The 25,415-nt window shown below is 37.1% G+C and overlaps 1 protein-coding gene across 3 annotated transcripts in view; it reads left to right on the forward strand.

Annotated features, from left to right (window-relative positions):
- CEP350 (centrosomal protein 350) overlaps window positions 1-25,415 on the forward strand; it is a 160,457-nt gene that overhangs the window by 61,979 nt on the left and 73,063 nt on the right. For all 3 annotated transcript variants that reach the window (XM_027868604.1, XM_027868606.1, XM_027868605.1), the window contains exons 12-19: window positions 2,021-3,078; window positions 6,928-7,078; window positions 8,210-8,349; window positions 17,587-17,773; window positions 21,216-21,436; window positions 22,401-22,564; window positions 22,882-22,992; window positions 24,185-24,325. In XM_027868604.1, the coding sequence (XP_027724405.1) occupies window positions 2,021-3,078; window positions 6,928-7,078; window positions 8,210-8,349; window positions 17,587-17,773; window positions 21,216-21,436; window positions 22,401-22,564; window positions 22,882-22,992; window positions 24,185-24,325 (2,173 nt within the window). The remainder of the gene's footprint in view (window positions 1-2,020; window positions 3,079-6,927; window positions 7,079-8,209; window positions 8,350-17,586; window positions 17,774-21,215; window positions 21,437-22,400; window positions 22,565-22,881; window positions 22,993-24,184; window positions 24,326-25,415) is intronic.

Genomic DNA, 25,415 nt, shown 5'->3' on the forward strand with positions numbered 1-25,415 from the left:
TCTCTCTCTCTCTCTCTCTCTCTCTCTCTCTCTCTCTCTCTCTCTCTTTCTCTCTTCCCCATGCCATCCTGTAATCGATGAGAAGAAAGTGCTTAGAGTTAGGAAGACCTGAGTTAACGTAGTGCCTCTGACACTAGCTGTGTGTGATTCTGGCATCTTGCTTTAACCTTCTGAATCTCAGTTTCCTCAACTGTAAAATGAGGGAAACAGTACCTACATTACAAAGTGGTTGTGAGAACCAAATGGGTTAATATATGTAAAGTACTTCATTTTTGTTATATTTGAGACTTAGTCTTTCTGTCTCACCCAGACTCTTAAGTGCAGTGGTCATGTATGGACCTAATCCCATTGCTGATAGGCAGGGAGGATTCCACCTACTCTATTTTCGACCTGGACAAATTTACCTCTGTTTTGTTTCTCCCTGCCTTCTCCTCCTCCTTGCTGCTCTCCTTCCCTGCCCCCCCCCCCCATCCTTCCCCCAACTTGCTGCTAGACTTAGTATGGACACCTGATTGGCATTAGCTCTATCAGGTATGTAAAGTACTTTGTAAACCTTAAAGGGCTAGAAACATGTCATCACCATCAGACCTGGATATCCTTCCTCCTTTTTTGGTTTAACTTGGGGTTTGTGAATTTGTGTTTTTAAAAAAAAATTTTTTTTTGATAATTTTATTTCAATGTGATTAATTTCCTTTGTAATCCTGTATATTTTATGCATTTGAAACTATTATTCTGAGAATCAGGGTCTGTAGGCTTCACTAGACTGCCAAAAGGATCCATGACACAAAAAAAGTTAAGAACCCCCGAACTCTATAGTCATTAACATGACTGGGTAGAAGTTGGCTTCTTGTAGATGCTCTTCTTTCTTGGATTTACCATTAAGTCCTGCTGCCCTTTATCTCTTAGCAATAGTCATAATTCTTTATAAATACCTTTTTTTTCCTCCATCCCTGTCCCCAGATACCTTATCATCAGTCCTTAGAATATAGTCACATCTTCTACAAAACAAAGTTTAGAATAAAATGAATGCGTAGTCTCCATAGTTTCTTTGAAGCCTGTAGGCCTGAGGGCCCTTTTCCCTTAGCTGATTCTTGCCTAGGTTTCCATTATTCCCAGTTCTTAGCATTTGTAATCTCTGGGCCACTATATCACCTGATGTAGTGTTTGGCATTTCGTAAGGGTTTGGTACTTATTCCAGATCGACACTGAATAATATTTTTATTGAGCTGTCTTGAAAGCCATTTAACATCACTTTCTTTTCCTAATATCATTTTGTAGTCCTAAATAGGACTATATAATTAAACAATTTATTTGTCTGTTATTTGATTAGTGGTGGTGTTGGTGTTTAGTCAGTAAGTCGTGTTCAACTCTTTGTGACCCTATTTTTGGGATTTTCTTGGCAAAGATACTGGAGTAGTTTGCCATTTTCATCTCCAGCTCATATTGTAGATGAGGAAACTGAGGCAAGGAGGGTTAAGTGACTTGCCTAGGGTCACACAGCTAGTAAGTGTCTGGGGCTGGATTTGAACTCAGGTCCTCCTGACTCAGGGCCAGCACTCCATCCACCTAGGTACTCCAGTTTCCTTAATACATCTAAGTATTTCTCCTTATCTTGATTTTAACCTCCTTACAGGTAGGAACCATGTTTTAAAACGTCTTTTAATCCCCTGTATAAATTAGTCAGTAAGCATTTATTAAATGTTTACTATGGGATAAGCACTGGGGATACAAATAAAAACAGAAATTGTCCCTACCCTCAAGGCACTTATATTTCATTCTAGGAATAAATATATATTTACTGATTTTAATTTGCATCTGAGTATGATATTCATATTAATATATAGTAATCTTAAATTTTTTCCACCATGATATTTATGGGTCTCACATGTACTCACTTAAAAATTTGAATCTACCTATATTTTATGATTTAGACATTCTATAATCCATAGTTTTAAAAATGTTGCCTTAATTATAAAGATATACATTGGTTAACCTAATTGGTATTACTTTTTTTTTCCAGAAGTGATTTGGTAGAACCAGCATGGATGCAGCCAGACAGGTTGAGCCCAAGGACCCATCCTCCCCAACAGCCACTTATTGAAGCAACTGGATGTTTACTCTCCCAGCTTTTGGATCTAGAGCACGTAGGGACTTTGCAGAAGGACTTTGAATCTATATTGTCAACCAGGAAAAACCAAGGTGTAGGCACAGGGCCGTGGACTTTGACACCACAACTATACATGACCTCAACAACTACACAGCAAGATGCCTTGATAAAACCTAGTCCAAAACAGTACAGAAGTAAGTTAGATCGAATTGAAGCCCTAAAAGCGACAGCAGCTTCTTTGTCCAGCAGAATTGAAAGTGAAGCCAAGAAATTAGCTGGCGCCAACATTAACTATGGAACAACATGGAACACTGACTATGATGTGCAGCAAGGTCCCCAGGAGGATGTACACTGGGCTAAGCCTGTCAGTCCACCTGTGAGAGAGGATAATGAAGGTATTTTTTCTGCCAGAATTCAAAAGATGCTTGGAACCTGCGTATCTCACACAGGCTTTGATGATAATCTTCCTGGAGTGGGAAACCTTAGTGAGTTTAAAAAACTTCCTGAGATGATTAGGCCTCACAGTTCTGTATCAAGCTTTGGATTGCGGTCGCCTCATAAACCAGAAGGACTACTAGCACAGTTAAATAAGAGGCAAGCTGATTCTCCTGCCTCTGACACCCAGGTTTGTGGTCAAGACAAAGTCAAAATATCTCATGATTCAAGCACAGATTCAGTTAGTGAAGGGCCTCTTCTTAGTGAGGGGAGCCTTTCTGAGGAAGAGGAGGGTAAGGGTGGGCACTCCCCTCTGAAGATGATGACAGAAATCTTCAAGGAAAAGGAATTCTGTGCTGGGGAAAGAAACACCTATGAACCTATCAAAGAGTTTCAAAAAGATGCTGAGAAATTCTCACCACTTTTTGGACAAACAAGTGGTGCACAAAACAAAGGCTCTTGGGAGGAATTGGCAAAAGGAAGTCCACATAGTGTCATTAACATTTTTGCAAAGTCTTATCAGCTCCATGGAAAAGGTGAGAAAAATCGGTAAATCTTTTCTTATTTGCACGTTACCTTAAGATAATGTTGTTTAATTTCCATACTATATATATGTGTTTTATTTACAGGGAGGGAGGAGGTGGGGAACTGGATCTAGAATTTCATTGATATTAGGAACTATTGATAGGGAAACCCCTTCTGCCAGTGGAAGTCAGCACCTGCTCTGGAATTTATAGACTTTGAGCTGTTTAGAGCACTGAGAAATTAAGTGAATTTTTTAAAAATTCAGTTTTATTTTCATCTCAGAATTCTCTCCTTCCTACCTCCTCTTAACAACCCCCCACCCCCAAAGAGAGCATGAAAAATAAAACCCATTATAAACGTGTATAGCCAAGCAAAACAAATTAACCATAATAATCACCCCCTCCCCCTACTCCTGGGCAGAATATGCTTCAAGGTACAGTTTTGAGTCCATCACTTGTCTCTGGAGGAGAATAGGTGAATAGCATGTTTCATTATGAGTCGTCTGGAAATTGTCGTTGGTCTTTACACTGATCAAAGATCCTAAGTCTTTCAAAGGTTGTCTTTAAAATATTGCTGTTATTGTAGAACTTGTTCCTACTGATTCTGCTGCCTTCACTTTGCATCAGTTCATACAAATCTTTCCAGGTTTTTCTAAAACCATCCCCTTCATCATTTCTTACAGCATAATAATATCCAAATCCATATACTATAACTTATTCATTCATTCCCCAAATGACGGGCATCCCCTTCAGTTTCTAGTTCTTTGTCACCATAAAAAAAGATGTTAAATATCATTGTGTATATATTCCTATTCTTCTTCCTGTAATCTTTTTGGCGTATAGACCTAAAGGTGTATCATAGTTCAGTAGCTTTTTGGGTATAGTTAAAATTGCTTTCTAGAATGACTATACCAATTCAAAGCTTCACTAACAGTGCATTAATGTACCTGATTTCTCACATTCCCTCCAGCATTTGTCATATGTTTTTGTCAACTTTGCCAATTTTATGGTGTGAGGTGGTACCTCAGAGTTGTTTTAATTTGCATTTCCCTAGTTATTAGTGATTCAGAGCATTTTTACGTGTTACTTGATATATTGGATTTCCTTCTCTAAAAATGCCTGTTCATATCTTTTTTAATGACATTTTCTCCCAATTACATGTAAAAATTTTTGGATTTTTTTTTTTAAATTTTGAGTTCCAAATTCTCTCTCTCTCCTTCCCTTCCCTCCTCTCTCTCTGAAATGGTAAGCAGTCTGATACAGGTTATACAAGTACAGTCATGTAAAACATATTTCTGTATTAGTCATTATGTGGGAAAAAACTCAAACCAAAAAAAAATAAAAAGAAGGAAAGAAAGTAATCTGTATTCACATTCCATCAGTTCTTTCTCTGGAGATGGATGGTATTTTTCATCACAAGTCCTTTGGGATTGCCCGAGAATAGCTAAGTTATTTACAGTTGTTCATCATACAGTATTGCTGTTGCTGTGTGCAGAGTTCTCCTGGTTTGCTCACTTCACTCTGCATCAGTTCATGTGAGTTCAGGTTTTTTCTGAAATCGTCCTGCTTGTCATTTCTTATAGTGTAATAATATTCCATTAGCATATATCACAACTTGTTCAGCCATTCTCCAGTTGACGGGCATCTGTTCATATCTTTTGACCATTTGTCAGTTGAAGAAATTAAGTGATTTTCTCACAGCCAGTATATTTAAGAGTCAGGACTGGAATTTAGGTTTCCCTAGCTCTGAAGACAGTTCTGTCTCCATTCTATCACTGTGCTTACATATAACATACTTGAAGTGAACATATTTTCAAATAGTGATCTCTTACTAGGGACCATACTGGTCATCATCTGAATTATTTGTAAACCTCCACTAAAATATAAGTAATATGATATTTAACAAATAGTCTTCTAATTAATGAAAGTGTATTCTTTACGTTTTCATTTCTTATAAGACAGTGGTAGAAATGTAGAGGAATTGACTTCTGAAATAGATGGTCTAGTTCAGATGAAATTTAAAGTGACTGAAGTAGATATTATGGGTTCTTAGGTTTTCTGTTTAGAGTTATGAACCTCAATAGAACCTGTTGATTGATACATTTGAATTGTGGTAGATGATGTTGGGAGTAGGTTAGCGTTAGTGGATTGTGAGAGAGAAAGAAATTTAGAACTTAGTTTGAAAAATTGTCAGATTGGTTTTTATTATTTGAAAATGTCATAGTCAGACTTTGCATACTAATTTATGACAGCCAGAAAATTTGAGGCTACAAACAAAAATTTTTTACAGTACTTATCCCTATCCATTTTTCCCCTTTTCTTCTTCCATATGTTAAGGAGCGCTAAGGGGTCCCTTCATCTTGTCTTCTTGAGTTGCCGTATTTTCCACAAACACTGGACCCCGAGTATGCAGGAGGCCCTGAATGTGTCAAGAACAAAGTGGCTCTCCCCCGCCTCCCCAGTGACATAATGTGTTATTTGCATCCCAGGCTAGACTACCCTGTGTGAACTTGGGAATCAAGTTGGGAGCCAGTTAGTCTGTACTAGGCCAAGAAATAGCTTGTGCAGCTGGGACCCTTATAGATAAGCAGATCATCCTATTTTCATAGTCTCGCAGTTCCCAAGGGAAAAGAATGTGGCTTTTGCCATCACCTTGCTCTCCATTTCAGGAGGGGTTTTGTCCTTTTCCCACCTTTACTGCATCTTTCCCCCTCCCACATCATGCCCCTTTAGGTGAAGATTTCTGGTACCTCCTTCCTCCCTTTGTCTTGCTGTTATAAAAATGTAAAACTCTTTGAGTTCCATGTGCATGTTCATTTCTCTTGTAATAAACCTAGTTTTCATGTAAGTTTTGTGAAGTTATGACTGCCTATTGACTCCAAATCCTTTTAAAGGATCTACTTCAAGTACTGTCTTCTCTGCCTAGATTCCATCTAACTCTTGCTGACATGCCTACAAATTTCTCACCTCTAGCTTCATCTGTGCTTTGTGGGGGCTATCACTACATCCTGGGTAGCTTTTGCTGCTTGCATTTATTTTAGGATTCAGCATTGGTGAGAACACTGAACGAGGATTCAGAAGATCTCAGTTATCTAGTCATACCTTTATTTCTTAGGCACTTTGTGACCTTTGGGCTGCATTTTTCTCAGTGTAAAATAAAGGGATTGAACTAGGTGCTCGCTGAGCTTCTTTCTAGTTCTAACATTCTTTGAGTATATGAAAGCCATTATTTTCTGTGCTTGGGTGAGTTTATGTCCTCTGTTGCTTTGCTTTGTTAAGTATTCTTCCAGGAAGACAACTGATGTTAATGGTTTAAAGTGGTTGTGTTGTTATTTTTAAAAATTTTTCTTAAATTTAAAAATAAAACAATGCTAGACGTAGTACGTGATTTTTCTTTGCTCTGAGAATGCTTCTTTTAATAACAGCTATAACAATAATAAAATTTTATTTAGTGTTTATATAGCACCTGTTTTATACCAGACTCTGTGTTAAATGCTTTATAAATATTATTTCATTTGATCTTCACAGCAGCCTTGAAAGGTAGGTGTTGTTATTATCCCCATTTTCCAGTTGAGGAAATTGAGGCACACAGATTAAATGACTTGTTCAAGGTTACACAACTGGTAAGTGTCTGAGACTGGGAATGAATTTTGTTCTTCCTAACTCCATGCCTAAAACTCTAGTTACTTACCACCTAGTCTCATTTCCTTATAGCCCTCCTGTTCTATTAAATTGCTGTGGATCTATTTTGAAAACCATCTTTGTTAGTTTGAAAGTTTGAATTACTCGGAGAGAATCTTCTCATTGAGAGGAATGCCTATGGTTCATATTTACCCCATCTTGATAATATCTTTTTGACAGGTTTTGAAGATATATTGGATAAAGGATCACCAGTGTTGCGGCCTTTGCTTCCCATTACAACCCCTGCAGGCAGTATTTCATATGAAGATGATTTTGTATCCTCTCCAGCAAATGGAACATTGATAGAAAAAAAATCTGCTTATGAGCCTATGTAAGACTGTTTTGAGAGTATGAATTGAAATATGAAAAAGAAAATTACACAATAGTAATGGTTTGAAATTAGTCAGATTTACTTTTCAAAATTATTCATATTAGTATGTCTGCTAAAGGATGCCACAGAGAAACTTTGTTTATGGAAAAAAAGTAAAATTGAATTTCTGTACAGGACATAGTAGCTTACTACTGTAATCTTTAATACTTGGGCAGGTTGAGACTGGTAGATCTCTTGAGTTGAGAGTTCTGAGCTACAGTAAGCTAAAGGTGATTAGGTGTTCTTATGGTGAGCTTCCCAGAGGGGTGAACTGGCCTAGGTCAGAAAAACAGAGCAGGCCAAAACTTCTGTTTTGATTGGTATTGAGATTCAGCCCATGATTGGCCACTGTACTTGCAGCCTAGGGGAAATAGGAAGACACAGTGTCCAAAAACAAACAAACTAAAAAGTTGAATTTCTGTGATAGAGTTTGGGTAGATCAGATTCTTGTTTCACTTTCTTTAGATTTGCTACAAAGGTTTTTTCACCATTAATTGGTCATTATTTGATTTACTTGTCATATTTAGCAGCAGCCTTTTTTTTGTATACTGTTGATCAGAATACAGAATTAAAGAAATTATCAATCAAAATTGTTAAATAATGGTTGTTAAGATTATTATAGAGAGAACTGCAAAGAAAATGTGTAAAACTGAACTTTTTAATGAGACCTTATTTCTAGAAAGTCTGTTTTGCATAGCAGTGATATGCTGTTGTTTGATAAATATATGGTTAAATGTATTATAACCCTAGAATAAAATAGATTTCCTCATCATAGTGCTGAAAGAGCCCATTAGTAGGGGAAAAATGGTTAACTCCTACAATCTGAATTTGATTTCTGTTATGACGTAATGGCCTAGCTATAGATGGCTTCCTTTATTTAGGAAAGATGAAGGCATAGTGATAGTAAGACAGTTAAAAAAAAAAGAAGTAAAATGCATCTCTTCCTTGATTTCAGACCTTTCTATAGGTTAAATGGAATGTGTGTGTGTGTGTGTGTGTGTGTGTGTGTGTGTGTGTGTTTAGTTTGCAATGTGTGAATATTTAATGGCTTTAAAAAAAAATTTTAAAGCAGTGTTACCTATTTTATTACAGTGTGAGTAGTAGCAATTCAAGCATTCAGGAAGAGCCATCTAGCAGGAAATCTCAACATTCATTAGGGACTCAGTCTGTCACATCATCTCGTTCATCTACTTCTTCCAAAGGAAAGAAAGGAAGAAAGGAAAAGAAAGAATGTAAGTCCTCTACATTTGTAGAGAGCACCTTATACTTTATGATAACTCTTAGACATCCTTTATTTCTGTGTATGGGAATGAGGAAAGGTCAGAAATGTAAAAGTCCAGCAATTAAAGGATAGAATTCTTAGTGCTATTTCCTGCCATTTTTAAAAAGTACACTTTCAAATATTTAATGATTTTCTTAAACATGTATTAATTTTTTTTAATAAGGCATTGGTGTAATTATCTTAGTAGTGAACCTTTTTAACACAATGTCCTTTGTTACAACTAAAACTTTAAGAAATGCCTTTTCGTAATATTAATACAGTAACTAATGCTTTATGATTCATTCTGAGAAATGAATATTACTTACTTGCAGTAATAAGAAAATATACTTAGTGTTTTAATGTTTATAAAATAATAATAATAATAGTAGCTGACATTTCTGTAACACTTTAAGGATTGCAAAGTGCTTTGCATATATTATCTTGTTTAATTTGATTAAATCACAGAATTGGAGGAATCTCAGAAGTTAACAGAGTTGTTGAGTGTAGCTCATACCCAAACATGTATTCCCTCTATGATCTGTTAGACCAAATGTCCATCTAGCATCCTTTTGAAGACATATGGGATTAATGAATCCACTACTCTTTGAAGTAGTCAATTTCACTTTAAGACAGTTTGTTTGTTTGTTTTTTTCTTATGCTAAGCCTACGTCTATCTCTAAGCTTCCGTTTTTCTGAGGTTCTGTTTTCTGGTGATGAGCAAAGCAAGTCTACATCCCTTCTTTATTCCTTCAAATACTTGATATCTGTCATGTCTCTACTAAGTCTTTTCTTCTACATTCTAGAATCTTTGTGTGGCATGATCTGTTCTCTTAATGTCCTGGTTTCTCTTCCTTGGACATTCTCTAATGTCCTTTCTGAAATGTGGTGCTCAGAACTCATTCTGACCAACCAAGGTGTAGAGTACAGTGGAACTATTATTTTTCTTACTTTAAATGTTGAATTTTTAAAAATTCAGCTTAAGATCACTTTAGCTTTTTTGGTTACTATGTTACACTGTTGATTCATGTTGATTTTGTTTGAACTTTGAGGTTAATTTTTTTTTAACCTGAATGTAACACTTTATATTTGCTCAGATATTTCATTGGATTTATGATCTCATCAATGTAGATATTCCCTCTATTGATACAGATTGTAATCCATTCACATGTGCCTAGCTTGTGCAACTCTTATCTAGATTCTATTATACGTTTACCTACCTATCATTCTGGAAGCATTCTTTGTATTCTTTTGACATCACATGTATATGAGTAGAGCATTTCATTATCCTTCTTCTTGCTTCTATGCTTCTTTCTGGTCATACATTTCTCTGACTTTTTTTACATCACTTTTCCAAGTTTACAATGTGTTGCAGCTTGTTTATGTCCTTACTCTATTTTTCTCCACTGTCCTTCAGGGGATCTTCAACTTTATTTCTTGTGGGGGGGTGGGGGTGGGGGGTGGACTTTTACTATGTTCATTTCCATCATAATTGATTTGGCCTATTGTAATGCATAAAGATCTTTTTGGGTTTTGACTATTACTCAGTGATATGATAATCCTCAGCTTAGTATCTCTGAACATTCAGTAAAGATAGCATTTAATCCTATTTTCAAGTCATTGACAACATTGGTAACATCTCTGAGGCATGTGAAACCTCCATCTAGGTTAACAAAGATCCATTGATTACAGTCTTTAGATTGTCATTCAGTAATTTCCAAATCCACTTAACTGTATTATTTACTTATACCTTTCCATTTCAGCCCCATAGTATATAATGAGAGATTTTGCAAAACACCTGCCTGAAATTCAGATACACTATCTCTACAACATTCTCTTGATCTATCGGTCTTCCAACTCTGTCAGAAAAGGAAATGAGAATATTCAGGCTTGATCTGTTCTTGAAGAGCCTATGATGACTTAGGCATCATAAAACATCCTTATAATAATTGTTCAACAATTTTGCCTGAAATTAATGTCAGATTTACTACAGTTTGTAGAATAAATCTCCTTTTCTTTTTTAAACATTGGAACAACATTTGCCTGTTTTCAGGCCTGTGACCCTTCCCCTATTCTCTGCATTTTTTTCATAGATCATTGGTTCAGCAATAAAATCTGCCAGTTCTTTCAATTCCATAGGATGTAGTTTATCTGGAATTGGTTCTTTGAAGGCATTGAAGACAATCTGGTGCTCTCCTTCCATTTTCTGCCTTATTTTGTGTTTCACTATCCTACTATCCATTTTTGTTCTGTCCTCAGGCCTAAGATCATTATCCTTGGAAGAGAAAACAAAGCCTCAGTTTCCTCTTCTATTAAATGAACTGAAGAAGGAAATGGCAAACCATTCCGGTATCTTTGTCAAGAAAACCCTCAGTGGGGTTATAAAGTCAGATACAACTGAAATGACTGAACAACACAAGTTTTGCATTGGGCAGCTAGCTTGTGCAGAGTATAGAGTGTCCATCCTGGAGTCAGGGAGACTGCCCTTCCTGTGTTCAAATCTGGCTTCAGACACTTACTAGCTTTGTGACCCTAGGAAAGTCATTTAACCCTGTTTGCCTCAGTTACTTCATCTGTAAAATGGGCTGGAGAAGAAAATGACAAACTACTACAGTATCTTTGCCAAGAAAACCCCAAATGAGGTCATAAAAAGTTGGACACAACTGAAATTACTGAACAACAAGTTTTGCAACAAGTATTTCTGTCATCTGTTATGATCCCATACACCTCAAGCATTGATTCTTTCCCCCTCTTTAATCTTTCTCTTGCATCCAACATAGCTAAAAAGCCCCCTTTTTGTTGCTTTTAAAATTCATTGCTAGTGTGAACTTTAAAAATTTCTTACACTCTTCTTGTAATGGGTATCACATTTATATTCGTCACTTACTTGCCTTTGTTTCCATCTTCTGTTAATATCTTTTAAAATTTTAAGTTAGTTGATGATTTCCCTTTGTATTCACCTTAGTGGGCTTAGAAAGAGCTCTTATTTTTCTTCCTCACTATAATCGTATGAATTTGTGTCTTCAGAATTAAAGGCTTCCCAATCCTCTTGAAGCAAATTCCTCTGTAGAATTTTAGGCTGTGAGATCCTTTATCTGAACACTTTCTGAAATTTGAAATCTACTCATCCCACATGTATACTCCATATCACACTGTGTCCAGCTTTTCCCTCTGTATCTATCATGAATGTTACAATGTGGTGGATGTTTTCTCTTAACAGTTCAATAATTTTAACATCAGCCAATTATTCCATGTTAGTCAGAATCAGGCCCAAAATATCTATCCTTTTTGGAGAATGAAGTTATCAGAGAGGCAAGTGAAGTATTTGTCAGCTGCTTCATTCTTTTGTTTGTTTGTTTTTTGATTTTTAGGCAATTTGGGGTTAAGTGACTTGCCCGGGGTCACACAGCTAGCAAGTGTTAAGTGTTTAGTCTGAGGCTGGATTTGAACCCAGGTTCTCCTGACTTCAGGGCCGGTGCTCTATCCACTGCGCCACCTAGTTGCCCCTACCTGCTTCATTTTAAACAGAGAGACAGGTTCAAGGAGTATCTTAAGTAGTTGAATCCCTCCCTCCCTCATCAAAACTACATCATACCTCCATGACAGTTCTGGGTTTAGTCTCTTGAACTTATCTATTTCTTCTTTGGTTAGGTGATCTATATTACATGATAACCACAATATCAATTCTATCTCTTGCTCCACTGATCCTCATTCAAGTGCTATCTGTAATACTTCAATGCTCCAGTTTGTGTTTTCTTCATGAGATTATTTTCTTAACTTATAGTACTAAAAATACCAAAAAAAAAAAAACCCCAAAAATTTATAGTACTAAAAAAGTGCTACTTTACCACCTCCTTTATCTAGTCTGTTCCTTTTAAGTACAATATATTCTTCAAATGTAACCTTATTCTAGTCTTGAATTATATCCTAACAAATCTCAGTGAAGTCTTTGAAGTTAAATTCTCTTCCTTACATAATTTTTTTATTCATTGTATTTTTTTAAAAACATACTTTGTGCATTTTGACACACATCTGAGGCTGTAGTTTTTGTTATCGTTCTTCTTAGATATTATTTTCTATGAAAGTCTTCTACTCTCTACTCTTCTTCCTATATCATACTTGTTATGCTCTGTTGTGCCTTCTTTGACAGACACATTCTTCTTCTTCCATTTTCAGTTTAGACACCTTGAATCAGATTTACAAGTTTTGAGGTAAAAAATGTCTTTACCACCCCTTGTCTGTTGCTGTTCATTCCTAATCAAAGGCTCATTAATCTTTATGCCATGGTGCAGAACTCCAGATCTATTTATTAGAGACCATTTTCTCGCATAGCTATTTATTTTCCAAATCTGCCTTTGTCTTTTGACATTTCTACCTTCATTTGGCAGTAGAGTTTAAAACACTGCAACTCAGGTCTTCGTCATTTAATGTTCTTACCATTCCATCATCAGGTACAGGTGCAAGTGATAACCAGAGGAGTGTTCCCTATAAATATTAAAGTTATGTGGATACCTAGATTGTGACATATACTGTGTTTGGGTCAAAGGCCCTAGCAAAAATCATTATCAGAAATGTCACAATATAGCAGAAATAGGTTGAACATAGGTGTCTTATCAAATCAGTTTACTAGCATTTTCTCTGTATGTGTAACTGCTTCCTCCCTCCTTAGGAGACCTTCTCTCAGGGGTATGTAAATAGACCCCAGAACTACCAAAAAATAGTTCTCTGACTGTAGTTTGTTGCTTTAGATCAGGGGTGACAGGGAGTTGTCAGAAAGTTTAATGACTGACGAATAGTCTCTTAATCTCAGAAAAAGCCTTTTAGGGGAAGAGGCATGCAGGGGTATTATTTCTTCAGTGACAACTCAGTAGAGCTTTATTATTATCTGGCAGCCTACTTAGAATCTTTGTAAATATTAGAGCACCATGTAACTGTGGGTTACTGTAATAATAGTAATGATAGACTCACAGAACTTTAGAGATAGAAGGATCTTACATCTACCATTTTTGTTTTATAGATAGGAAAACTGAGACACAGAGAGGTGATTGAGAGAACCTGTGTTAATGGCAAAACTGAGACTAGAACTTAGTCCTACTTATTCCTCATTCAGTATTCTTTCCAGACTGCCAATACTTAAAAATCAGGTTAAGAAATGAGAAGCAGGCAATGTTGTATGTGGAAGAATACGTAAGACTTAGAATCAGGAGATCTGAATTTGAATTCTTCCTCAAGTTCTTATTAGCTATGATCCTTGGCAAGCTACAACTATTCAGAGGTTGTAGATCAAACAGTCAACAAACATTTATTAAACACCTCTTACGTGCTAGGTATTTTTCTAGGGGCTAGGACATAAAGACAAAGAAAGCCTACCTCCCCCAAAGGAGCTTATCTTCTGTCAGGAAAGACAACAGGTAACTGTATGCAAAATAGATCCAAAATAGATACAAAATGATTTTGGGGAAACATGAGAAATTGGGAGAATTAAGAAGGGACTCGTGTAGAAGGTAATGCCTGAGTTGAGTCTTGAAAGGAAACGAGAGATTCCAACAGGCAGAGAGGATGAAAAGTACATTCCAGCCAGTGCCCAGGCATGGAGACAGGAAATGGAGTGCTGTATGTGAGGAACACTGAGAACGCCACTTTGGCTGGACCACACAGTATGTATTTGTACTACCTACCTCAAAGTGTTGTTCTGAGGAAATAAGCCTTAAAACATTGTGTAAATGTGAGTTATTACCAGGGTATCAGCCAGAGAATTCTAAAATTCTTTCTTGCTCTACCATTCTGTTATTCTGTTAGATGCTTTAAAAAAAAAGGCATTTGTAGATATCATCAATATAAAGATTAAATGGAATCTTAAACATTCTTTCTTATATATGTAACTATACTGAAATACAGAGTCCCAAATTTTTAATGAGTTGCATATCTGATAAAGTCTAAAAAGCACCTATTACTCTTTGTGAGTTTCAGCCCTTGTTTTATCAGTTTCCATGATCTGTGTAAATGCCTTTTGGAATAATTACATTTTGCATACAAATATGAATCCTTAGCCTCTTATCATTTCGCCAATTACACCCTACCAAGCCTCAGCCTTGGATCCCTCCCACCATTTTCCACCTTAGCTCCTACACAAGTGCTGCTGAATGAAAGTGGAGAAAATCACACAATTCTCCTGATTGAATCCACTACGAATTTATGTTATATAACCTCAACTGGGCTCTCACTGCCACTAGGCAATCAATCCTTCTGTACCTGCCTTATCGACTCACTATCCTACTCTCCACAACGAGTCTTCTAAATGTTTTCATCCCTTCTCAAACCTCCCATGGCTCTCTTTCCCCACCTTCTCAGCTGAGAATCTTGCCCTGTATTTTATAGAAAAAATTGAGGCCATTCACTGTGAGCTCCCCACTTTTCCCTCTTCCTCATCTGTTGCTCAGGAGCGTTGTGCAGTTATCTCATCCTTAACCCCTTTCTCACATGATAAGGTGGATTTACTCCTTACCAGGGTTAACTTTTCTACTCGAGCAATCGCATTCCATTCCCATTCCTTTAACAGATTGTCTCCTCTGTCATTCTCACTCGTTTTCAATTTCTCTTTGTTTCCTGGCTTCCCCCTGCTGTGTATAGACATTTCTGTGTCTCCTCCATCTTGAAAAACCTTCACTTCATCTTTTCATCCCCACTAACTATTGTCTTACATCTCTTCTACCTTTTGTAGCTAAGTTCCTTGAAAAGGCTGTGTTATTAATAATAAGTGCCTCCACTATCTCTCATCTCACTCTCTTTTTAAATCCTTTTAATCCAGCTTCTAATTTTATCGTTCCACTAGAACTGCTCTCTCCAAAGTTACCAATGATCTCTTAATTACCAAAACTAGTGTCCTTTTCTCAGTCCTCATACTTCTCAAAACCTCTGTGGCTTTTGACACTGTTGATCACTCTTTCCTTCTTGATAATCTCTTCTCTCTAGACACCACTCTCCTATTTCTTCTCCTACCTGTCTGACCTCTCCTTAGTCTCCTTTGCTAGATCCTTATTATCCAGGTCATATCCTCTAACCTTAGGTGTCCCACAGGGTTCTGTCCTGGGTCCTCTTCTCTTCTCCCTCTATATTATTCCACTTGGTGATCTCATCAGCCCATCTCTATGCTGATGATTCTTCAATATACCTTTCCTGCCCCGCCTCTTTGTTGACCTCCGGTCTCACATCTCCAACTGCTTTTTCAGGCATCTCAAACTGGATTTCCAGTAGATATTTTGCCCGAAACAGAACTCATATTATCTTTCCCTCTACCCTTCCTCCACTGCTTCCTTTTTATTATAGAGGGTAACATCATCCTCCCAATTTCTCATGCTCAAAAGCTAGGAGTCATCCCCTGATTCCTCATTACCTCTTGTCCCTGATATCTGATCTGTTGCCAAGACCTGTCAGTTTCACCTTTGCAGCATCTTTCAAATACACCTCTCTCCTCTGACACTGCCACCACCCTTATGTAGGCCCATATCACCTTATGCCTATCCCTAGACTGTTGGCAATAGTCTCTTGATAGGCATGCCTGCCCCCTTCCAATTCATCCTCCATTCAGCCACCAAAGTGATTCCATACTTAACTTCACCAGTTCCATATCACTTCCAGGATCAAACACCAGATCTGCTGTTTGGCATTCAAAGCCCTTCATAACTTAGTCCTTTCCAACTTTTCTATTATATATTACTCTTTGCTATGTACTCTTCAGGCCAGTGACACAGGCCTCCTATCTGTTGCACAAACAAGATATTCCATCTCTCAGCTCTAGGCATTTTCTCTGACTGTCCTCCATACCTCGAATACTCTCCTTCTTCAGCTCTGTTTACTGACTTCCATGACATCTTTTAAATCCTAACTCAAATCCCATCTTTTACAGGAAGCCTTTCCCATCTCCTCTTAATTGTAGTATCTTCTCTCTGTTAATTATTTCCTATTTATCCTGAATATAGCTTGTTTGTATGTAATTGTTTACATGTTGTCTCACCCATTAGATTGTGAAGTGTTTGAAGGCAAGGAATGTTTTTTTTTTAACATTTTAATTTTTTTTAACTTTCTTTTTAAATTTTGAATTCCAAATTCTCCTTTCCATCCTCTCCCACACCTACTGAGAAGGCAAGCAATAATATATCAATTATATTTGGGAAATCATGTGAAAGATATTTCCATATTAGCCATATTTCCAAAAAAAGCAAGAAAATTTTTAAAAGTGAGAAAAATGTACTTCAGTTTGAACTCTGAGTTCATCATTTCTCTCTCTTGAGGTGAATAGCATTTTTCGTCGTGAATCTTTTGGAATTTTCTTGGATCATGGTATTGTTCAGTGTAACCAAGTCTTTCACAATTGATCATCATTACAACATTGCTGTTACTATTCAAGATGATCTCCCATTTCTTCACATTTCACTTTAGGTCAATTCATATAGTTCTTGCAATGTTTTTCTGAAACCACCTCCCTCTTCATATCTTATAGCACAGTAGCACTCCAGCACAATCAAATACCACAGCTTGTTCATTCGTTCTCCAATTGATGAACATCCCCTTGGTTTCCAGTTTTTTGCTACCACAAAAAGAGCTGCCATAAATAGTTTTGTAGTTCTTTTCCTTTTCCTTTGATCTCTTTAGGATACAGAGCTAATAGTGGTATTATACAGTTTTATAGCCTTTTGGGCATAATTCCACATTGTTTTCCATAATAGTTGGACCAGTTCACTACTCTACCAGCAGTTCATTAGTGTACCTGTTTTTGCAAGGACTATCTTTTGCCTCTTTGTCTATCCCTAGAGCTTGCCTGCCACATAATAGGTCCTTAATAAATGTTTATTAAGTTGATTTTATAGCTATTATAATTGTTGTGTTATTAATAACATTTACTGCTAACAATAACTGATATTTACATAATTATTTATATTTTGAAAAGTGTTTTATATATATATAATTTGAGCCTCATAACAACCATATGAGGTAAACATCACAGTTATTGTTATTCTGGTTTTCCACAAGAGGGAACTGAGACTCAGGTTAAATGAAGTTCACACAAGTGCTAAATGTCAGAGGAGGGATTGAACCTAAGGATTGTCCTTCTCTTTATCTTGACTTCAAATCTAACTCTCTTTCCACTGTGACTTGCTGGCTCTTTCATATTGGCAGTTGGAACCTGGCTTATGAGTATTTTGTATTTCAGGGTTAGCGTCATTTACTGGTGGTGCTCAAGACATTCTGCGTGAAGAAGAAGGAACACAGTCTAGTTCAGATCGTGGGTCTCGCAAGGGAAAGAAGCCTGTGACTAGTAGCAAAATTCCCATTAATGATTATGAGCAGTATTCCGATACTGATAGCACTTTGGAAAATCTTTCTGGGCAATCTATGAGGTAAAGATTATTTTATGTATTTAATTTATATATTATTAAAGCTTAGTGCTTATCATATCATTTACTTTGCAAATAAGAAACCTTGCGATAATTTCCAACTTGGCACAATCCTTCCTAGTAAGCATGTTGCAGAATTATGTGCTTTTTTCCTCTTTTGTCATCTTTTGAATTTACTCTCTCCTGTTTATCCTTAGTCATAACCTTATTCTGATCATCTTTTCCCTATCCTGTTAGAGCGTCCTCATCAGATTCCCTGTCACAGCAATGTTTGCTTCTAGTCACTTCTGTTATAAGGAGAATCTTCCACTTTGAGGTTACCTTCCATCTACTCTGTATATATCTTACATTAATGCCTTTGTAGAAAACACAAAGCTGACAGCGATAGTACAAGTGGAATGACATATTCTGTCCTCTTTTGGGGATTTGGACATATCTAAATCTCCAAAATATTCTGGATATCCAAAACATTTGTGTATCTCCAAATTTCCAAAAAGATTTTGAGAAAGAAAACATTGAGTTCAATGCATTAAGATGAAATTTAATGAAGATAAATATAATATCCTACATGAGTTCAGCAAATTGACTTTGGAAGCATAAGAAATGTGATATACGGTTTGTCTAAAAAGATTCTAAAGGTTTTACTGGACGCTCAGTGTGAGTCAACAGTGGGCTATGGCAGCCATGAACTAGAATGTGATCTTGTTTGTACTGAAATGGAAAAGGCGTAGTTTCTAGGCATAAGGAGGTAGTAGTCCCTGTCGTTTGCCCTGGGTGAACCACATGTGTAGTGTTGTCATTTTGTAACTGTAAAAATTTTCATGTGGAAAAGCAATTAGACTGGTTCTGGTTAGCCCAGAAGGCAGAACTCAGAACGTTAAATGGGAGTTACACGAGGCCAATTAATTCTGGATACAAAGAATCATTTCCTGATCCTTTCAACTATCCAGAAATGTAATTGGATGCTTCAGGAACTAGTGGGTACCTCCTCACTGCTGGTCTCCATGTGATGACTCTGCCCTTTAGCAAATCTCCATATGCTTTAGGTCTGATTGTCATATTCTTTTACCCTCTTTGCACATCATGCCAAACATGATCTCCCCCTTCCAGGTCATTAAGCCCTTCACACGGTTTCTGCAATATCACTTCTTTAAATTTCCTGAGGTGACTGGAAGAAAATGACTGATTTCTCTTCATTGTTATTATATGGGTTGTGTCTTCCCTATTTACACCCATTTGGAACTCTATGAAGTCTAATCAAACGTTCTTTGAAAAACTGCTGTAAACTCTTCTAGTGGAAGCCACAAAAATGTCATTTTGGCAAAAAAAAAAAGGCTTCTGGCTTGGGAAGAGACAGATAGTTCTAGAGTGCTATTATTGACTATAGAGAAGGGTTATTTCAGTGGTGGAAATCTAAAGGCAGAATAGAAGTTTAGTGGAAGTCAATTTAAAGATAAATCTTTTTGTTTGTCTTCTGAATGAAATTGTTTGACCACTTTAACTAGTTAATATTGTTTCTTCATCAAGAGAAAATTAAGTTCACTGAAAATGAATGAGTGCCTCTCATGGCATTAATTCTATTCAGAAACTAGATGTGCAGATATGTTTTCATGTATATATTCTGATTGTTATATAGTATAATACCTAATTTTATTTATGCCTTATTTGTGATTTATTATTATCTCTTTTGTGAGTCAGATGGGACTTATTTTAGCGCATCTGAAAAATTTTAACTGCTGTTGTACTTTAGTTAAGTCTTTTTTTGTTGTTCAGTTGTTTTTCAGTCATGTCCAACTCTTTATGACTCCATTTTGGGGTTTTCATGTCAGAGATACTGGAATGGTTTGCCATTTGCTTCCCAAGCTCATTTTAAAGATGGGGAATTGAGGCAAACAGAGTTAAGTGACTGGCCCCCAGGGTCAGGGTCACACAGTTAATAAATGTCTGAGGCTGGATTTGAACTCATGAAGATGAGTCTTCCTGATTCCAAGCCAAGTGCTCTACCTACTATATTACCCAGTTGCCCCAGTTAAGTCTGTAGATGATTTTATAGGAAGTTTTTAAAGTAATTTTTTAAATGCTTTTTAGTTTTGCAAAAATTAAGTGGAATAGTACATGCATCATTAGGGAAACAAATGCATATAAAAAAAGAAGAGGATGTTTAGAAATAGAGTTAAAATACTGCTTAAGAATATGGGTAAAATTAAAACAACAGAGGAATCTTCTTGGCATGCTATTCTTTTAAAAAGTTAATTAATTTTTAATTTTTAAAACTCGCTTTTATGCCATTTTGAGTTCCAATTTTTCCCTCTTCCCTTTTTTCTCCTCTCCTCAAGACAGCATGCAATCTGACAAAGGCTATACATGTATGATCATATTAAACATATTTCCACATTAGTCATGTTGTGAAAAAAGAATCAGAACAAAAGGGAAAAACCATGAGAGAAAAAACAAACAACAACATAAGAAAGAGAAAATAAGTATGTTTCAGTCTGCATTCAGACTCCATAGTTCTTTCTCTGGATGTGGATAGCATTTTCCATCATGAGTCTTTTGGAATTGTCTTAGATCATTACATTGCTCAGAAGAGCTAAGTCTAATGATGTCGGTCATTGCACAATGTTGCTGTTACTGTGTACAGTTTTCTTCTGGTTCTGCTCACTTCACTCAGCATCAGTTCATGCAAGTCTTTGCAGATTTTTCTGAAGTCCGTCTGCTCAGAATTTCTTACGGAACAATAGTATTCCATTACATTCATATCCCACAATTTGTTCAGCCATTCCCCAATTGATGGGCATCTCCTCAGTTTCAGTTCTTTGCCATCATAAAAAGAGCATGCTATTCTTTGTTGGAGAAATCTTGATATTTTTATTCTATTACTGTTTTTAAATTTATCCTTTTGTGGATTACTCATCTTCTCATTTTATGTGTGAATCTTTTAATTGGTATTTAAGAAGAAAATATATCGAAGCCTTTGTTTTAACACTAAATTGAGTGCCACAAAATACCCAAAATGAACTGCTGTGTGAAGGATAGCACCTATATGTTGTAGGGAAAAAATGGAGTTTTCAGCATCAAACACTAGATTCCCCTTTACTTTTGGTCAGTGCTTTCTAAAGTATCTGTTAAACAGAAATGAATTATTATACTGTTATGAATTGCCTGAGGGATAGGCTACCAAGTCAGGATGATCAGGTTTCAAGTCCCACCTATGACCCATACTGGCTGTGTGATTCTGGGCAACCTCTAGAAGCTCCCTGGTAAGAGTTTCTGATCTGTATTGGCAGAGATAGCTTCCTCACATTGGGAATCCCCTATATCAGTGAAATGACTATTCTAGTAAAGAAAAGAAAAAAGTTATTACAGGTACAAATATATTTTTTAAGAATATCTAATGTCTGATACCAAAGTACTACTTTGTTTTAGCTTAAAAAAATTTTTTTAGTCTCTCATCAGATAAGGGAAAATCGCAGAGAACTCCAACTTCTCCCTTGTCTCCAAGCTCCCAGAAACTTCCACAATTTGACCTTCCAGCAAACTCAGTGGAGAGGACTAGATCTCCATCAGTCTTGCCTCCAACACCAGTAGCGTTCAAACCCAATGCTGGCTTCTCTGACATGAATCTGGCAGGTAGTAAGGCAACAGCAGGAATGTCTTCAACCCCAGGCAAGTGTATTTCATGCAATTGTAACTTTTTACATAAAACATGAGTTTGAATTTTCCTTTACTTTTCAGTCAAAGAAAACTACTTTTCCTGTTGAAAGATAGAAAAAATTTTTAAGTGAAGATTAATTCTCTTTGGGTATATTGTTTGAAAATCATCTAAGAGAGGTAATAGTTTTGTTTTACTTAGTGCCCCAGAAGGCAAAACCAAGACCAATAGGCAAATGTTACAAGGACGTAGATGCGCATTGTAAGTGAATACTGCCTGACAGTCCAAGATGTCCAGTCGTGAAACTGACTGATTCAGAAAGGCTTGAGGTTCTAAGAGGTGACCACTTGGGGGTATGAGAGAGAGAAGAGTTCAGCATTGGCTTGAATTGATAATATCTGTGTTTCTTACCATCTCTAAGATTCTGGTGTTTTATAAATATTTTTGAAAGACTAAACATAAATTTTATGATATTAATCTAAACATTGAAAAGAAAAGGGATTCAAGAGGGATTAAAAGCTTTTCCAGTAAAATTTGCCAAGAACTTGAAATTCCAATTTTTTTTTTCATGTCCCTAGCATTGACATTAAAATCTCTGGCAATGTTTAGTAATTGCCTAATTCAGAGAAAATAGAAAATTGGTTTTTGTCTTTTACAATGAGAATTGAGAGAAGCAGCCTGCTATCGTGGAGATAGAGCCACGGAGTTAGAAAATCCCGTCCTCTGACTTACCTCCTGGCTCTGTGACTCTGGACAGCCTACTTGACCTCTCAGTGCCCTAAATAACCCTCTTAAGACTATCAGTTTCAAAAGAGGTGCTGATCTGCATTGGTAAAGGGATTCTTCACCTGGGGAGTTCTTTATACCAATGAAATCACAGGTCTGATCCAGAAAATTTTTTTTTAATATAAATGTTAATTTAGAAATAGTTGCTTGTGAGCTTTCTACGTTTGTCTCTTATGTCTTGTGGTCTTTCAGGTGCCATGCGCTTTTCTCCTGCTGGCCTTCAGCATCGTATGACAGCAGAGCTTAGCTACTTAAGTGCCATTGAGGAGTCTGTGCGCCAGCTGACAGATGTAGAAAGAGTTCGAGGCATATCACTGGCCCAGCAGGAGACTGTCTCCTTGGCTCAGATCCTAAAGGTATCCATAACAGTTCCCTTCTCCTATTTTCTTTCACTTTCTGTTTTCATTTCTCTCAAGCAGTATTATAGATGAGTTAAATCATCTTTTACTGTAGCACACTTTTCTAGAGTGTAGCCAGCTTGCTATTATATGCATCATAATCAGTCCTGTAAACATTAGCACACAATTTTTTTTAAATGAAGATTAAAGATAGAGTAATTTTAAACAAGTCTCTGATGAAATCATAAATCCTTGATGTATTCACATATTAGGAGTAAGTCTGTTACAGTTATTATCTGTATTATAACACAGATTTGACCCAATGTTACATACAGGCACAGCAGCAGCGTCATGAACGAGACCTAGCACTTTTGAAGTTGAAGGCTGAACATGAGGCCCTGGAAAGCCAGAGACAGCTGGAGGAGGCCCGACACAAAGCAGCTCAGGTGATGTTAATTATTATGGGTGTGTCCGTCCCTCTTCCTAGGAACCCTTGCCTTGTGAGTATTGTAACCAGCAGGGAAACAAGTCCATGTTAAGGCATCAAGCTTCCCTGAGTCCCTAAAGCTAGGACTCTTAAGGACTTTTGGGATTCCCCACCCTACAGCGCACCTTGCTTTGTTCTCTCCCTCATGAAATTGCTCTGTATCATTTTGTATATCCTTTGTGTTTACAAAATAGAGAGAGAGGCAACGTGATGGAGTGTATGGAGAGCTGGCCTCCTAATTTAGGAAGACCTAGTTTAAAACCCACTTCTGACCCATCCTGGCTGTGGGACTCTGGGCAGGTCACTTAACCTCTAAGGGCTCCAAGAAACTGAGCTGCAGAAAAGGCACTGATCTGCCTTGGTAGAGGGAGTTTCCTTACCTGGGAGTTTCCTATACCAGTGAAATCACAAGCCTAGTCCCTGTTCCATTTATTTATGTACATGTTGTGTCTTCCCTATCCCTAGTAGTATGTAATAAGCTTCTTGAGAGCAAGACTGTTTTATTAATGCCTTTGTATTTCCATTTCTCACCATAGTTTGTTAGACATAGTAGATGCTTAATAAATGTTTGTTGTTAAATTGAAGAATTGACTCACTAGGCTCGCAGGAAGGGCTTTAAAAACTGTTTTGTTTTTCTTTTACTGGAAAGTTCCAGGGCTTGGAACTATATTTCCCAAAGAAAGTACATAGCCTCATTCTTAACTTAAGAAGATCTGTCACCCGTCTTTCTGGTTTAGTTTGAGTGAAGCTCCTGTCTGTACCCGAGGACCTCTGGATCTGTATGGCCCATTAACTTTCTTTAAAAGCATCCAGTGGTAGAATGGGCTGCCCCAAGGGGTAAAGCCTTTCTTACCACTGAAGCATCTTCAAGGAGAGGTCATGTGATTACTTGGTAGTGAATGTTGTTAGATTAGTTGTCCTCTAACATTAAGAATCTCTGAGATTTTATACTGCAGAACTACTCATGCTCTATGCCAGTCTATAATCATAAAATTATTGAAATATGTAGAAATTTTTAAAAAATACGAAAGTGAAAGATATCGGGCATTTGGCCTACATACCAAAATTTTAGATTAAACTCCTTTACTTTTGAGAAGGTTAATACATTTATTAAGCTCAAGTTATCAAAGTATATTGCCTTTTTTGTGTAGGCCCATGCAGAATCTCTACAGCAGCTGGTTCAGTCACGACAGGAAGCCACTGAAGCACTGCAGGAGACAACGTGTAAGATAGCTGCCCAGCAGGCCGAGGCTGCTCGGCTCACCACCGATGCCGCACGACAAATCCGTGAGGTGAGGTTTACGGAGAAATATTCTGCTCTTAAGGATTCACAGATGTTAATTAACAGCGAAATTACTTTTCTGCCTGTTAGTCTTTTCTTGATTAGCTCCATAACTTTAGGTTTGGTAGATGTGGTTTTCAAATCCCCCAGTACTTTTCTCAGGTCCCTGCTCTGACTTCCCTTTCCTCCCTTCCCAAATTTTACTTTATAATTAACCAGTTCAGTTCTACATTTTACTCTTGAATCCCTAGCCCCGTTGTCCTATTGCCACTCATCTCTTATCAAATCTACCTCCTCCTAAACACATGCTGCTAAATAGAGTGGGAGAAAGTCGTCACATAACCATGCTGATAGAGTATATTACAAATATATGTTATCTGATTCCAACTGACTCTTCTCTGCAGCAAGGAAATCCTTTTATTCCTCCTTAATTGATTCCCTGTCTCACTCCCCACAGAAGCTATTCCAAACCTTTTTTTCCCTCTTTAACCCTTCTGTACCTCTCCTTCCCCTCTCAGCTGAGGACTTTCTTCTTACTTCCTCTGAGAAGATTGAGACCACTCATTCACCTTAGGGTCCCTCTTCTCCTTCTCTTTATCTCAAAACCTTTTGACAGAACCTCTCCCCTCCTTTTTTCCAGTCTCAGATAAGGACATGACCCTTTCCCTTGTTAAGGCCAGTGCTTCTGTGTGTACATCAATCCCCTCTTATTCTGTCTTCTCTCGGCCCCCCACCCCGCTCAACTTCTCCTTATTCACTGGTTCCTTCCTTATTGCCTTCAGATGTGTTAAAGTCTTCCTCCATCCTTAAAAAATCTTCACTTGTCATTACTACCCCCTTTAGAAGTTGTTTTCTCCCTTTCTCAGCCAGATTCTTTGAAAATTCTTGTCTGTGTTATTGTCTCCACTTTTCTCAGTTCTCAGCCTTTTGCAATCTGGCTTTTGACTTCATCATTTATCATCTCTCCAAAATTACCAGCAATATCTTAATTGCCAAATGTCCTGGTCTTTTTTCAGTCCTCATCCTTGATTTATCTGCTGTATATGTTTCCTGTTGCCATTAAATTTTTGGTGAAACCTGCTTCACCAATTTTTTTCCTC

This window comes from Vombatus ursinus, unplaced genomic scaffold (assembly GCF_900497805.2).
Source record: "Vombatus ursinus unplaced genomic scaffold, bare-nosed wombat genome assembly UNPS02014789.1, whole genome shotgun sequence".
Taxonomy (NCBI): domain Eukaryota; kingdom Metazoa; phylum Chordata; class Mammalia; order Diprotodontia; family Vombatidae; genus Vombatus; species Vombatus ursinus.